This window comes from Giraffa tippelskirchi, chromosome 6 (assembly GCF_054371585.1).
Source record: "Giraffa tippelskirchi isolate mGirTip1 chromosome 6, T2T-mGirTip1v1.2.pri, whole genome shotgun sequence".
Lineage (NCBI taxonomy): Eukaryota > Metazoa > Chordata > Mammalia > Artiodactyla > Giraffidae > Giraffa > Giraffa tippelskirchi.
Window position 1 is genome coordinate 132,444,229 of NC_137280.1, and position 17,162 is coordinate 132,461,390.

Here is a 17,162-nt window from a genome sequence, read left to right on the forward strand (position 1 = left end):
CTTTATCTTTGTATACAGCTTGAAGATCTTTATCTCAGTCCCAGCCCTGAGAAATTAAATACTTTGCTTATCAGCCACAGCTTCCATAAACAATTGTTCCTGTTCCCCACACCTACTAAGTGCAAACTTTGCCTGAACCTTGACCTCTAAACCTACACTGCTCATACCTTGCATAATTCATCAAAACCTTGTGAAACACTTGACTCCCTTGCAAACTACTATAGTCTTTATGGCCACTTTAAGTCTCTGATGTACACACTCCCTATCCATAAAATCACTTTTTTCCAGTGACTCAGTATCATATTTTGGGAGAAATATTAAGCATGGTACCGATTGGGTCTGCTAAAAACTAGTACTAATTTTGTCTAGTGGCAACTAATTCTATATCCTTTGTTGATTCTCTGACTTGCTCCCATCAAGTTCTGTGCCAAGCCTTCTTCATTCTACTCCAGCTTTCAGACAAACTTGATTCTTCCACTGCAAAAGGCAATCCCAGGACATAACAGTCAGAGTCAAACTTACTTTCTTTCTCTCTTTTCGCAATATCTCTCTCTCCACTCATCTGCTTTTCTCTGCCTTCCTGTCACAGGGAATGGTATTACACCTGTGCTCTCAGCCTTATTTCTTACTTTTCTAGACTCCTCTAATTAGCTCCTTTCCATCAGTTCTTTGCGACCCCATGAATTGCAGCACGCCAGGCCTCTCTGCCCATCACCAACTCCCGGAGTCTAACCAAACCCATATCCATTGAGTTGGTGATGCCGTCCAACCATCTCATCCTCTGTCATCCCCTTCTCCTCCCGCCCCAAATCCTACCCAGCATTAGGGTCTTTTCCAATGAGTCAACTCTTCGCATGAGGTGGCCAAAGTATTGGAGTTTCAGCTTCAACATCAGACCTTCCAATGAACACCCAGGATTGATCTCTTTTAGGATGGATTGATTGGATCTCCTTGCAGTCCAAGGGACTCTCAAGAGTCTTCTCCAACACCACACTTCAAAAGCATCAATTCTGTGGCGCTCAGCTTTCTTCACCGTCCAACTCTCACATCCATTCATGACCACTGGAAAAACCATAGCCTTGACTAGACGGACTTTTGTCGGCAAAGTAATGTCTCTGCTTTTAAACATGCTATCTAGGTTGGCCATAACCTTCCTTCCAAGGAGTAAGCGTCTTTTAATTTCATGGCTGCAGTCACCATCAGCAGTGATTCTGGAGCCCAAAAAAATAAAGTCTGACACTGTTTCCACTGTTTCCCCATCTATTTCCCATGAAGTGATGGGAGCAGATGCCATGATCTTAGTTTTCTGAACCTTGAGCTTTAAGCCAACTTTTTCACTCTCCTCTTTCACTTTCATCAAGAGGCTCTTTAGTTCTTCTTCACTTTCTGCCATAAGGGTGCTGTCATCTGCATATCTGAGGTTATTGATATTTCTCCTGGCAATCTTGATTCCAGCTTGTGTTTCTTCCAGCCCAGCGTTTCTCATGATGTACTCTGCATAGAAGTTAAAGAAGCAGGGTGACAATATACAGCCTTGATGTACTCCTTTTCCTATTTGGAACCAGTCTGTTGTTCCATGTCCAGTTCTAACTGTTGCTTCCTGACCTGCATACAGGTTTCTCAAGAGACAGGTCAGATGGTCTGGTATTCCCATCTCTTTCAGAATTTTCCACAGTTTATTGTGATCCACACAGTCAAAGGCTTTGGCATAGTCAATAAAGCAGAAATAGATATTTTTCTGGAACTCTCTTGCTTTTTCGATGATCCAGCGGATATTGGCAATTTGATCTCTGGTTCCTCTGCCTTTTCTAAAACCAGCTTGAACATCTGGAAGTTCACGGTTCACGTATTGCTGAAGCCTGGCCTGGGGAATTTTGAGCATTACTTTACTAGCATGTGAGATGAGTGCAATTGTGCGGTAGTTTGAGCATTCTTTGGCATTGCCTTTCTTTGGGATTGAAAGGGAAACTGACCTTTTCCAGTCCTGCAGCCACTTCTGAGTTATCCAAATTTGCTGGCACTTTCACAGCATCACCTTTGAGGATTTGAAATAGCTCAACTGGAATTCCATCACCTCCACTAGCTTTGTTCGTAGTGATGCTTTCTAACGCCCACTTGACTTCACATTCCAGGATGTCTGGCTCTAGGTGAGTGATCACACCATCGTGATTATCTGGGTCATGAAGATCTTTTTTGTACAGTTCTTCTGTGTATTCTTGCCACCTCTTCTGAATATCTTCTGCTTCTGTTAGGTCCATACCATTTCTGTCCTTTATCGAGCCTATCTTTGCCTGAAATGTTCCTTTGGTATCTCTAATTTTCTTGAAGAGATCTCTAGTCTTTCCCAATCTGTTGTTTCCCTCTATTTCTTTGCACTGATCGCTGAGGAAGGCTTTCTTATCTGTCCTTGCTATTCTTTGGAACTCCGCATTCAGATGGGAATATCTTTCCTTTTCTCCTTTGCTTTTCGCTTCTCTTCTCTTCCCAGCTATCTGTAAGGCCTCCTCAGACAGCCATTTTGCTTTTTTGCATTTCTTTTCCATGGGGATTTTCTTGACCCCTGTCTCCTGTACAATGTCACGAACCTCTGTCCATAGTTCATCAGGCACTCTGTCTATCAGGTCTTGTCCCTTAAATCTATTTGTCACTTCCACTGTATACTCATAAGGGATTTGATCTAGGTCATACCTGAATGGCCTAGTGGTTTTCCCTACTTTCTTCAATTTAAGTCTGAATTTGGCAATAAGCATTTCATGATCTGAGCCACAGTCTGCTCCTGGTCTTGTTTTTGCTGACTGTATAGAGCTTCTCCATCTTTGGCTGCAAAGAATATAATCAATCTGACTTCGGTGTTGACCATCTGGTGAAGTCCACGTGTAGAGTCTTCTCTTGTGTTGTTGGAATAGGGTGTTTGCTATTACCAGTGCATTCTCGTGGCAAAACTCTATTAGCCTTTGCCCTGTTTCATTCTGTACTCCAAGGCCAAACTTGCCTGTTACACCAGGTGTTTCTTGACTTCCTACTTTTGCATTCCAGTCCCCGATAATGAAAAGGACATCTTTTTTGGGTGTTAGTTCTAGAAGGTCTTGTAGGTCTTCATAGAACCGTTCAACCTCAGCTTCTTCGGCGTTACTGGTCGGGGCATAGACTTGGATTACCGTGATATTGAATGGTTTGCCTTGGAAACGAACAGAGATCATTCTATTGTTTTTAAGATTGCATCCAAGTACTGCATTTTGGACTCTTTTGTTGACCTTTACATTACCCTTTCCATCAGGTAATCTTAAATCTCATCGTCTTCCCTTTGACTTTTAAACATGCTTAGTCCATCTGAGACCTTGCTGCCTTCTCTTCTTCCATTCTCCTCCTTTGACAATCAAACATCTAAGAAAATAGCACTATTTTTCCACTTCACCCTAGTCACTCTTTGATTCCACTCCCAATCCTTTTAGCTAATATTTCATTTTAAACTGTACCAAAACACCTTCTTGAAATATCATGGCTTTTTCTTAGTATTCATTCTCTTCAAACTTTCATAGCAAACAATAAAGCTTATAATTAACTCTATTAGAACATTCACTCCCCCTTTTTTCCATGACTGAACTCAATGGTTTCCTACATTAATTGGTATTATGATCTCGGGAAGATCACTTAAATCCTCTGAGCCTCAACTTACTCACTGATAAAATTAGGGTAATAAAAATTCCTCCCTCAATGAGTTGTCATTCATATCACATTCCCTATCACTAGTTACTATATATCAAGCTCTAATTATGATACTGGTATCCGATGCATACACACACACATACCAGAGATTTTACATGTTTATATATACACAGACTCTTGAGAGTCCCTTGGACTGCAAGGAGATCCAATCAATCCATCCTAAAAGAGATCAATCCTGGGTCTTCATTGGAAGGTCTGATGTTGAAGCTGAAACTCCAATACTTTGGCCACCACATTTGAAGTGTTGACTCATTGGAAAAGACCCTAATGCTGGGTAGGATTGGGGGCGGGAGGAGAAGGGGATGACAGAGGATGAGATGGTTGGATGGCATCACCAACTCAATGGATATGGGTTTGGGTAGACTCTGGGAGTTGGTGATGGACAGAGAGGCCTGGTGTGCTGCAATTCATGGGGTCACAAAGAGTCGGACACGACTGAGCGACTGAACTGAACTGAACTGATATACACAGACTATATGCATGCATATATATATATGTATAATTGCATTTCACACTCAAAACCACTCTGTGAGGTAAATATTACTTCTATGTTACAGATGAGGAAACTAAATATCCAGAACTTAACCTACTCACTCAAAGTCACACAACCAATATTTATTAGAAACAAGTTTGCAAATAAGATCCATGGGACTCAATGCATACGTTCTGTTTTAAAATTAAAAAAAAAAAAATTTTTTTTAGGCTGCACTCTGCAGTATGTAGGATCTTAGTCCATTGACCAGGGATCAAACCTGGGTCCCTTGCATTGGGAGTGTGGAGCCTTAGCCACTAGACCACCAGGGAAGTTCCAATGCATATATTCTTAACTAAGATTATATTGCTTCCCAAACAGATATAAGTCAATATTTGGAGAGGCATGCAATGTCATTTATTATTATCTTTCGTAGGTGTTATGCTTTGGAATGTACTACAATAAACCTGAAAGCAAAGCACTGGTGGAACAGTCTACTGCCTTCCCCCGGGTTTTCATATCTATGTCCCCATGCCCAAAAGACAAAAACAATGGCCATTTGGACAACTGTACTTGGACAATACGGTTTACAATCTAATGTCAGCAACCCTAGCAGATACTCTTGGTCTGTCAATAATAATAATAACACTCATAACAACAATTACATGCACTGCACTTTAGAACAGACTTTCATGTAAAAGACTTCAATTATGTGAACTCTGTTGGGGCTAGCAATAGGTGCCACTTGACATGACATGAAACTAATGCTCTGGGGTGGGCTCTATATCATTTGCCAATGATTTCTAGTTCTCCACATTCTGGTTTTCAAGAGACAAGGTAACACTGTATTCCGTAATCTCTATGGCTGCACAAGGGCCAATGATGGTGAGGCAAAGTGACATAGGTGCCAGTTCTGAGCTGGAATATTCAATTGCTCTAATAGGAAATCCTTGGTAATACATCTTCACTTCACTTCACCTTGACAGTTAACAACATTCCAAATGGTTTCTACCCTGTCTACCTAGAACCCACTGAAGCAATGGAGCACCATCCACTGACCACCATACATGTATAGCTTGTATGTATGAATAAAAATAAACATGTATTGCCTTAAGTCGCAGAAATCTTGGGGTTATATGTTACCACAACATAATCGAGTCTTCCTAACTGATACAGGCTCATGGCACAATGGACTTCCTGAAAATCACAGCTAGAAAATGGCAATGCCTTTCTCCAAGCCTCAAAAGTGCTAAGGTCACTCACTATTCCTTTCACTATATTCTTGTTTGCTTCATGGACTTTTTGCCTCGAAAATAAAACAACATTTTCCCAGGAGCCAAAATATAAACCTAAGTGTAATCTGTTGATTCCTGGGTCAGGAATATCCCCTGGAGAAGGGACAGGCTACCCGCTACCCACTCCAGTATTCTTGGGCTTCCTTGATGGCTCAGATGGTAAAGATTCTGCCTGCAATGCAGGAGACCTGGGTTTGATCCCCGGGTTGGGAAGATCCCCTGTAGGAGAGCATGGCAATCCACTCCAGTATTCTTGCCTGGAGAATCCCCACGGACAGAGGAGACTGGTGGGCTACAGTCCATTGGGTCACAAAGAGTTGGCCATGACTGAACAATACAGCACAAGTACAAAGTGTAACCTGACTGATCTGAGTGTAATAGTCTCTATTTTGGTGAAATACAGAAAGTTTGATATTTTCATTTATTCCGTAACTATGTCAAGTAGCCTATACTTAATCTCTCCTACTCTATGAGTTTTAGAATTTAAAGGAACAACATTCCCCACCCCTAGAGCAGGCAGAAAAATACTTCTCACCTTGAATAATCAATTTGTTGGTCAGACAGGAAGTAGCAATTAAGTGACAAGGACTGTAACACCACCCAGGGTGTGACATTGTGCTTTGAGAGCCTCTCAGAGCCAACCCTGACTTTGGATGACCTCACAAGAAAGGCGGAGAAATCAAACACTGTCTTATAAACATGACCCTTTCCTAGGGTATGGCTGATGCAGTTGTTGTGACCATCCTGAGTAACCTCTGCATCATAGCTGTCTCCATCATGAAGACCACTGGGGGTCTCCTTCTGCTCTGTGTAGTGGCCCATCTCTGCTCCTGCTCAGGTGAGTTAAGGGTAGATAGTGCCCTTAATAGCCATAAGCTTGTTCTCTGACATAGGCCCTCCTAGGATGTGAACATCTCAGAGAAATGTCTGGTCGTGTGGATTTAAAGGATACTAGGTTGTAATAGAAACAGCCCTGGCCTGGAAAGGGAGAATCTTATGTCCCACCTGGAGTTGAAGGGTTTGGATCTAGAACATTTCAAGAATTTTTATTTCCATTCATGGGACCAAAAACAAAAACACACACACACATTACTTTTTTCACAAGTCTACCATCTTACTGTGTATGTTAGACACTTAGTCATATCTGACTCTTTGCGACCCTATGGACTGTAGCCCACCACATTCCTCTGACCATGTAATTCTCCAGGCAAGAATCCTGGAGTGGGTTGCCATTCCCCTCTTCAGGGGATCTTCAAAACCCAGGTATTGAACCTGAGTCTCCTGCATTGCAGGCAGATTCTTTACCATGTGAGCCACCAGGGAAGCTCATTTTATTAGGACCCTGGAAATCCTGGTGTTATGAGATACTATTCCTCATCACAAAGATGCAGAAAAACTTGAATCTCTCCCCAAATTAATCCAGGAAAATAAAAAAAAGAAATTCTCCAAAACCCAGGAGTCAATAATTAAACATTTATATAGTGAAAAATTACTTAAATAAGATTATAATACCTTAGAGATATTCTATCGCTTTTCTTCATATCAATTAGGAGGGGGAGAGTATCGAAGATGGTGCTTCAGGCTCTTAGAAGTAGTGAGTGCAATACTTTTATTGCTATCTAATTTAAAACATTATCAGAGACACAATGAGCTCCAGAAAACATCCCGTGGTATATAAAGGGAGGAAATTTGGATAATTCTCTTGCTTGAACCAAGGATTACCTAACACAGTGGCCATTTGGCTTCGTCAGAATACAGTTGGGTTTTGTGAAAGGACTGGGTAGGTGCTGAAATTAATTACCAGAGGAACCACAGAGTCTTATTTGACAGACTAAGACTTTACACTAATTAATGAGACCTCACAACTCTGCTTTATTTTTAACATTTCCAACTGAATCTCTCTTTCAGAAGCTGCTAGCCTGCCTTTAAAAACAGTGAGTATATTGAACAACAATTTAATTTCAGTTTAATTTCCTATTTAGTTTAACTTCCTATTTACTGTATTTAGTCAACAAACACTTGAGAAATACATATGAAAGATTAATTCAGTATGCTTGTGATGGGGTGAGTGGCCAGGTGAAAGGCAAGGCAGCTGTAAGATAAGTTGCCTCTGCTTTTCAGAAGGCAGCTGTAGAAATGTGATATACATATAAGCAAATAATCTAAGTGTAAAGAAAATGTTCCAGAATTTAAAAAAGAGAGAGGGTACTTCTAGCTGAGAAGCTGGTGATGTCTCCATGGAAAAGGTAACATGTGAGCGGCAAGAGACAGTTACCTTGGTTAACATCACAGATTCTGGATTCAAATCCCAGCCCTCCCACTAACTAGCTTTTATATTATACAAGTTCTCTCTTTTTTTAAGCCCAGATCTCCCTCATCTGTAAATAGGGGTAATAGTAGAACCTATCCACTTCAGCTTTCTGAAGATTAAACAAAAAAAATTCATGTAAGATTTAAGTTTAATGCCTGGCAAGGAAATATGCAGGAGCTGTTAACTGTGTGTACTAGTAATAATAGAAGTGATACTGGTAGTACTAGCATTTGTCCGTGTGGTCATAGTATTATCAATAGAAGTAGCCACAGCAGTTTCAGAGTATAGGAGCTGGACTTCCAGATGGTACTGTGCTTCCTATCAGATAGAGGCCAGGGTAGCCTAGCTTAAGGATGAGGAGAAAAGCAGGACATTCTCTTGTGTATGTTGCAGGTGGACTGCAGCATTTACAAGAAGTACCCAGTGGTGGCCATCCCCTGTCCCATCACATACCTGCCTGTTTGTGGTTCTGACTACATCACCTATGGGAATGAATGCCACTTGTGTATTGAGAACTTGTGAGTACCTCATGGGAAGGAAAAGAAGCTAGGGCACCGTCCTTCACTGCAATCTTCTCCTCTACCCACTAGCATGCTCAGCTCTCTAAAACTGTACTTACCCACTCAGAGCATCTGGGAGAGAGAGAAAACTTGCTGCCTCACAGTCAGATTAAGGATAAGCCACCTGCTCTGCCAGCTTGGGCTGGTCCCTCCATGACAGAATCTCTAACTCCCATCTGGCAACTGAGAGTCTAACAAGACCAGAAGCCTTCAAATTACTGTCTCTAGAGTACAGAGGTTCTGTAGAGGGAAGTTAGGAGTCACCCAAGAGGTTACAGAGATCATTTGGGGAGGTCTACAATTCTAACCAGCTTTGGACTGTTTTAAGTAGTTGAGTTCCACATAATTTCTTATTGAAAGAAATGTTTATGAATCCCACACTAAAAAAATAATTGAAAACTACTATCCTATCATGCAGAATAGAAGACTCTTATCCTACTTCTAAGAGACTTAATGGCCAATAGATGATTCTTAGATAAACTGTGACCAGAAGGTCTTTATCCTCCTCAATTTCCTGGTGGCTACAAATATCCGTAGCCTGATGCAGTAGGGAAGATAAAGCTACCACAAATATTTTTTTTCTTCAATCTGAAATAAGGAATACAATAAAGTCCAAGCTGTCAGGACTTGGACTAGAATCCTCATGGACATGCTTTAAGTATTTTGTTTGGCTTACACAATGTTTTGGAAGGCAATACAACCAGGCAGAAGACGCGTCTTTCATGCAAAACAGGCAACTCAGGGGTCATAACAACCAGTCCTCTTTGCTCACTGTTAACTCTCTTTTAGACCACTGGGTTTTGGTCACTTAGCTCTTGTGGTTTTTTTCATCTTTGTGATTACCTTAACAAGCTAAAATATCACATTAGGGTCTGAGCCCAGAAAGATATGTCTACACATTGATTCCTACTCAGGAGCTTTTATTTCACAAAAGGGAAGATTCTCTAACGTGCACAGACACTGGGCTCTCAACCTAGAAACCAGCTTGCATCCAAGGACATGAAGAGGACACGTGGTGGAAGCTCCCCTCTCCAGGGCAGGGTCCAGCCTCACCACGGGCTCTGCTGACCAGGAAAGCCTGAGGGGCAGGCCGCCTCAACTTCCCTTGTCAGAGGTCCTCCTTTGCTGGTTGAAGACATTGGGTTCAGTAGAGGGAGAGGTGAGATGAAAATATCACTGGACTAGGGACATTCTGCTACCCGCTCTGTCAGAAATTGCCTGTAGCAAGGACATTCCTTTTCAGGGACTCATTTTCCTCATGTGTAAGATCAGGTTATGCCTGTAATCTCTGTAGTTCCTTTCAGCTCTAATATAACATAAATTTTCCTCTTGTGTTAATGATCCTCTTAACTGTGTCTTCCCATAGGAAGAGTGATGGAAAAGTTCAGTTTCTTCATGAAGGAGTATGTTAACTTCCCCACAGACGTGGATACAGAGCAAGAATATCGTCACTGTCATCGTCATCATCCCTGGTTCCAGGAGGGAGGGATTGGTAGGGAGGGGGCAGAGACAGACTCAAGAGTCATCTTCGTTGGGTGGGGGAAGTTGTGCTCTCCTTCAGACTTCTGTCTCACTGACTGACAAATACATACATGTCAAAATAAACTAAAAAGTACAATGAAATTCTAACAGTTCACTGTTTAGTTCTAAGCATCAAAATAATTACGCTTATTAAAAACTTTGCAGAACTATTATCTACCTAGTAACTTCAATAGATCAAAAGACAAAAATCTACTTTAAATGGAACATAAGGAGCAAAATATGTGTAATGCCTATTGTGGTTGTTCAGTCATTGCGTCAAGTCCGACTCTTTGTGTCCCCATGGACTACACCCTGCCAGTCTTCTCTGGCCATGGGATTCCCCAGGCAAGAATACTGGAGTGGGCTGCCATTTCCTTCTCCAGGGGATCTTCCCAGACCAGGGATCAACCTCACATCTCCAGCACTGGCAGGTGGATTCTTTACCACTGAGCCACCAGGGAAGCCCTGTGTAATGCACAGTCATAAATATTTTTAGGAATGACATGCCTTCACAACTACAAATTTATTTCATAAACACATTTTATAGCAAAAATTATCAAAATAAACCACTGAACTCTCTGACATAGCTTAAACAATCTAACTTATTCCTAAGGTTTTTAAAAAGTATATGTTTAAAATAAATTGACAAAAAATTTTCATTTGCAATAGAGATCCTATTTGGGCAATTAATTTCCTAATTGTTCTAATGAAACTCTAATTCCTAATTGAGTCTTCTTTACTTGACATACCAGTCTGTTTTAACAAGGATGCTGTGTGACTCTACTCAGGGAGGAGGGCAAGCTTGCAAATCCTACCTCAAATTTAACACAGCTCTGAACCATCTTTATCATTTTAATTATCAATCTAATTGTGCCACAAACATCAGCTATTCCATATTAATAAATCCTGACCCAGGATTTTAGATTCTCAACCCCCTAATCCTAATGTTAAATGCCTAATTTATCCATAATCCTAGACAGTTCACAGTGTTGAACTCAAATCTATGTTTAACACTAAAAGCTCACAATATGTTAATCACAGTAAGACACTCAGTAATCGAATATTTCTCAGTCTTTGATCTTTGTGACACACCTTCTCAACCGAATTGTAAACATGAAGAACCAGTGTCTAAGTGCACAAAAGAGAAGAAACACTGGTCCAGAAATGCTGAGTAGTGAATAAAAACAAGAGCTCACCTTTTCTCCTTTCTTTTCATTTCCTTTTTCCTCTCTCTCAGATAGTTTTCCTTTTCTCTATACTATTTTTTCTTTCTCTATATATTCCTTCCCTGTTATTTCTTATTGCAAACTTTTCCTAACTTTTCCTTAAATTCATTACCTTTTCCTCACTTTTTATAGCCTCTATAAGCATCTTTTATTTATTCAAAGCCTTCCAGCCTCCATATCTCAAGGTCTGACTGTATATCCCTTTGTAGCAATGGTCAGATAAGCACATATGCCCATATACACACTTGGGGAAATTTTATGTTATTAGGCATTTGTCTCAAAATGAAGAGAGCTGGGGACTCACCTCCAAAATGTCTACCATGTATATTATTCTACAGTCAAATCCTTACCTAGGCTTGTAGCCTAATTGATAGCTTACACCTCAACATTTAAAAATAAATTCTAATTTCATATAAACCCCAAATTCACCTTATATCTAAATTCCAATTTTTACCTTTTACAACAGGTTCTATAGCATAAGGCTTGACCATTCCCTTCAAAGGCCAACTCTTTATTCTGTCTTTTAAATCAAAATTCAAAACAGAAATCTTTAACATTAATCTGCATGCAATTCATTTCATATAACTAAATCTGAGAAGCAACACCAAACTCAGTCCTAAACTTTAAAAACTGTAATCCTAATGTTTTGCTATCTCTGGGTCTTATTTCTATTCATCAATTGAATTGAAATGCCTATGTTTATATGCATGTTGTACTCTGCTTATGTGTGATTACGTCACGGGAAGCTACAATCTCACTTTGTATGCTAGTAACTACACAGGTGTACGTTCACATGTGACTCTCTTTATAGATGACCAGGTCATGACTAGTGGCCCCAGTAACCTGACCTTAAGAACTGTGTTTGAAAGTCAATATGTACAAAAATATAATGAGTTAACTCATTTTCAGTTAATAAACATGTAGATTGTTTCATTTAGTATCTTATTGTTATTTACACTGTGACAAATCAGTTCCTGTTGTTGGTTTTCCCAAGTAATGAAAGGCTGAAACTGAATTAAAATAAAAAGTTAAGACACAAAATAACAGAAAAAATAAAACATGGCTAAGGAATTTATAACATTTGTTATAAATATATTTTGTCATAATAATTTATAACAAAATCATTTTTCAACCTGAACTGTTGTTTTGATCCAATTGCTTTAAGTTAAATGATTTCAAACCAGCTCTGTGCCTCTGTGACAAGCTGCTTCTATTAAGGCTTAATTGAATTTGCCTAACTCACTGCATGTCTCAGTCTGGGTCTCCTTCTGGTTATCAGTTAAAGCTGACAGGAAGTGTCTATTCTAACAATCTTATTTGTTTCCTACCATGTCTACAAGCAATCTCACAGAGTTGCCTGAGAGGTGGGGCAAGCGAATGGGCTCCTTATGTTTCATAGTCATTCTGCCTGTACCAGTGAAGACACAATGCACTTGACTTCCTGAAGCCAATGACCTGGGACCTCTGTGTTCTTTGGAAACTTTGCGGAAGAATGGATCAGTCTTGCCCCCATACTTGGGGCTCTGGATTATAAATCTGGCTCAGGAAAGCCAGACATCCAATCATAAATGTAAATGTCAAATAAATTTATTTAAAAATTTTCACATTTCCAACTTTAGGCCTTGGCAAAGACATGATTTTATTTAGTTTTACTCACTTCTCTGTACTCATCAACATTTGCATCACTGAGGTCTTTATCATCCTCAACATCACTGTCTTCATTATAAAACTCCACCAAGCAACGCAGGAGAACACAAGGAAACTTTAAACAGAGACTGTGTGTTTACCCCAACATGAACTTTTACCAGGTGTGCAGCTGTGGGTAGGTACTCCAGGTGTGCAGTATCTTTTCCTTTACTGATAAAGAGACTAATAATACCTAGTTTAACATGTATATTGTGAGAATCAGATGAGATATGCATGTGATCATGCTTTGTAAATTATAAAGTCTTATAGAAATGAAAAGGGATGATTATAATGTGCATCCCCATTCTTCTCCATCATTTACAAAGGCATAAAAATATATACTACATTTTTTTGGAATATGTTTGGCATGTTAAATACTCATGACCAGTAAATGCTCATGTATCTTTCTTGGTTTGAGAAATGGTAACATTTCTGTTCATTAGAAATTGATACTAGGAAGTGAAAAGGAGAATGTGTAGTTTAAACGTGTAAGATTACACACATTTACTTATATAGTTTGCCCCATTTGAACATGGCCTCTCTTAACACAATAGCATGAGCAAAACTGCAATAAAAATGATATTTGCATAATCTCAAGAAATAACATTACAAAATATTTATTAATTTTTAAAGTAAAAAGAGTAACTTAATAGTAGAAAACCTGGAAGTTATTACCAGCTTACTCAAGTGATTAAAGTTAGCATTGTTAGTGATGGGGCAAATCAACATCATGTATGTGCACATCAGGGGTGGGTCCCAGTGTCCAGCACCTGGGAAGGAGTACTCAGAGATACCTTTCCAGGCAGGAGCACTCAAGTTCCACCCACCTAATACCACACTTTGGAGCCAGATCTAGGGTGAACAGATCCTGGGGGAGCTCTAAACAAAGGCATGCCAGGTCCCAAGAAGAAAAACCATCTTCATTCCTGGAGCCACAATGCCCCAGCCCCCAATGCCAAGCACTAGTCTGGGACAAACACAATGGAGAAAGGGATACAAACTTTGGTTGTAAACCATAAATGCAGTCCATAGGTTCACTTTGACCACATGGACCTCACTCGCGTCAGTGTTCACCTCCTTGGGGACAGAGCACACGAAGGCAACGGATCCTTAGTGAACCTGACTCTCAGGGCTTCTACTCTAAAAACTGGGAAGGAGACACCACCATCAACAGGGCTGTGAGAGCCACGGAGCAAAGAGGAGAGCCCTTCCATCCTCCAGGGCAGGTTCTGGCTACTGTATCATCACACCTTTCATCAAGGAGATAAAAACCAGCACATGCTGAGCAAAGAAGTGGCTGGCATCCATACCAAAACAGCTCTGGCACTGAAAACACTGGACACACACAGGCTACACAGGGATATTCCCACATTAAAACATCCCTTCAAGGCCACAGTAGATAACTGTTTCCCATCAACTCAAGGAGATAAAGAAAGTTAAGTGACATGAAAGAGTAGAGGAACTATTTCCAATTAAAAGAATAGAGAAATCCCTTGAAAGAACAAATGATTAAACAGACCTCTCAAGCCTACCAGACTCCAAGTTCAAAAAGGAGGTAGTAAAAATGATGAAAACAATAAGAAAGATTATCAATAACAATGCAGATCAGTGTAATTAGGAACTAGAAACTGTAGAAGAACCAATCAAAATTACACAACTCAATTGCAAAGATAAAAACCAAACTAAAAGGAATGAATAGCAGACTAAGTAACACAGAAGAATAAATAAGTGATCTGGAAGACATAATAATGGAAATACCTAATCAGATCACCAGACAGAAAGACAAATAAAAAGAAAATGAAAGCAAAATATGAGATGTATGGGATAATATAAAAGTGTGCGAACCTATACAAAACAGTGATTCCAAAAGAAGAAGATGAGGGTATCAAAAATATATTTGGAGAAATTATGGCTGAAAACTTTCCAAACCTAAAAGAAAACAGATATCCAGGTACAAGAATCAGAGGGTCCCAAACAAGATGAACAGACCCACACCAAAACATAATAATTAAAATGGAAAAAGTTACAGAGATAATTCTAAAGGCAGCAAGAGGAAAACAGAGTAAGTTACAAGGGAACCTTCATAAGGTTATCAGCTGATTTTTCTGCAGAAAATTTGTAGGCCAGAAGGGAGAGGTATGACCAATTGAAGTTCTGAAAGAGAAAAATCTGTAACCTAGTATACTCTATTCAGTAAAATTATCATTTATAACAAAAGGAGAGATAAATAATTTCTCAGAGAAGCAAAAACTAAAAGAATACAATACTAAACCTAACATAACAGCAAATATTTAAAGGTCTTCTGTAAATTGCGAAGAAGCAAAAAATTATAAGAAAGGAAAAAATACAACAGGAGAGGCAAATATATGAAAGGATTGAAGATTATTTACATAAGCCAGTATGTAGATTAAGAAACCATCAAAAAATTTTATAAAAGCAATTTAAAATTACATAACTATAATCAACAGCAAAAGGATAAACAAGAAGATGTAAAACAGAACATCAAAATCATAACGTGAAGATGGGAGAAAAAATGTAGATCTTTTAGAATGTGTTTGAACCTATATGACTATCAACCTAAAGCAAGCAGATATAGTTATGAGTTAACATACTTGAAAACCAAAAAAAAAAAAAGAAAACCAGCGTAGTGTTAGTCGCTCACTTGTTAGTTGCTCAGTCTGACTCTTTGTGACCCCGTGGAATGTAGCCCTAGGCTACTCTATACACAGGATTTCCCAGGCAAGAATAATGGAGTGGGTTGCCAGAAGTTAAGTAAGCAGGGTGACTATATACAACCTTGATGTACTCCTTTCCTGATCTGGAACCAGTCCGTTGTTCCATGTCCAGTTCTAACTGTTGCTTCCTGACCTGCATACAGGTTTCTCAAGAGGCAGGTCAGGTGGTCTGGTATGCCCATCTCTTTCAGAATTTCCCACAGTTCCTTGTGATCCATACAGTCAAAGGCCTTGGTGTAGTCATAAAGCAGAAGTAGATGTTTTTCTGGAACTCTCTTGCTTTTTCGAAGATCCAGTGGATGTTGGCAATTTGATCTCTGGTTCCTCTGTCTTTTCTAAATTCAACTTGAACATCTGGAAGTTCTCAGTTCACAGACTGTTGAAGTCTCACTAGGAGGACTTTGAGTATTACTTTGTTAGCATGTGAGGTGAGTGCAATTGTGCAGTAGTTTGAGCATTCTTTGGCATTGCCTTTCTTTGGGATTGGAATGAAAACTGACCTTTCCCAGTCCTATGGCCACTGCCAAGTTTTCCAAATTTGTTAGCATATTGAGTGCAGCACTTTCAGAGCATCATCTTTTAAGATTTGAAATAGCTCAACTGGAATTCCATCACCTCCACTAGCTTTGTTCATAGTGGTGCTTCCTAAGGCCCATTTGACTCTGGGACTCCGGGATGTCTGGCTCTAGGTGGGTGATAACACCATCGTGGTCATCTGGGTCATGAAGATCTTTTTTGTATAGTTCTTCTGTGTATTGTGTTACCTCTTCTTAATATCTTCTGCTTCTGATAGGTCCATATCATTTCTGTCCTTTATTGTGCCCATATTTGCATGAAATGTTCCCTTGGTATCTCTAATTTTCTTGAAGAGATCTCTAGTCTTTACCATTCTGTTGTTTTCCTCTATTTCTTTGCATTGATCACTGAGGAAGGCTTTCTTATCTCTCCTTGCTATTCTTTGGAACTCTGCATTCAAACGGGAATATCTTTTCTTATCTCCTTTGCCTTTCACTTCTCCTTTTCACAGGTATTTGTAAGGCCTCCTCAGACAACCATTTTGCCTTTTTGCATTTCTTTTTCTTGGGGATGGTCTTGATCCCTGCCTCCTGTACAATGTCACGAATCTCCATCCATAGTTCTTCAGGCACTCTATCAGATCTAATCCCTTGAATCTGTTTGTCACTTTCACCGTATAATTGTGAGGGATTTGACATAGGTCATACCTTAATGGTCTACTGGTTTTCCCTACTTTCTTCAATTTAAGTCTGAATTTGGCAATAAGGAGTTCATGATCTGAGCCACAGTCAGCTCCTGGTCTTGTTTTTGCTGACTTTTTAGGGCTTCTCCATCTTCAGCTACAAAGAATACAATCAATCCGATTTCAGTGCTGACCATCTGGTGATGTCCATGTGTAGAGTCATCTCTTGTGTTGTTGGAAGAGGGTGTTTGCTACGACCAGTGCATTCTCTTGGCAAAACTCTGTTAGCCTTTTTCCTGCTTCATTTTGTACTCCAAGGCCAATCTTGCCTGCTACTATAGGTTTCTTTTGACTTCCTACTTTAGCATTCCAGTCTCCTATGATGAAAAGGACATTGTTTTTGGTGTTACTTCTAGAAGGTCTTATAGGTCT

The 17,162-nt window shown here is 39.8% G+C and overlaps 2 protein-coding genes across 2 annotated transcripts in view; one reads left to right on the plus strand and one right to left on the minus strand.

Annotated features, from left to right (window-relative positions):
* The window catches only part of LOC145508655 (sperm-associated acrosin inhibitor-like), a 153,820-nt gene that overhangs the window by 68,701 nt on the left and 67,957 nt on the right, over window positions 1–17,162 (minus strand). The window lies entirely within an intron of this gene.
* LOC145508656 (serine protease inhibitor Kazal-type 7-like) lies at window positions 5,813–9,993 on the plus strand. Its single transcript, XM_081495723.1, has 4 exons — window positions 5,813–6,331; window positions 7,402–7,427; window positions 8,198–8,322; window positions 9,731–9,993. Exons 1-4 carry the CDS (start codon window positions 6,211–6,213, stop codon window positions 9,774–9,776), a joined length of 318 nt encoding a protein of 105 aa, XP_081351849.1. The 5' UTR covers window positions 5,813–6,210; the 3' UTR covers window positions 9,777–9,993.

Coding starts and splice junctions, on each gene's coding strand:
- LOC145508656 (XM_081495723.1), top strand. CDS start 6,211: ATGGCTGATGCAGTTGTTGTGACCATCCTGAGTAACCTCTGCATCATA. Junction 6,332..7,401: donor CCATCTCTGCTCCTGCTCAG/GTGAGTTAAGGG, acceptor TCTCTCTTTCAG/AAGCTGCTAGCCTGCCTTTA. Junction 7,428..8,197: donor CTAGCCTGCCTTTAAAAACA/GTGAGTATATTG, acceptor TGTATGTTGCAG/GTGGACTGCAGCATTTACAA.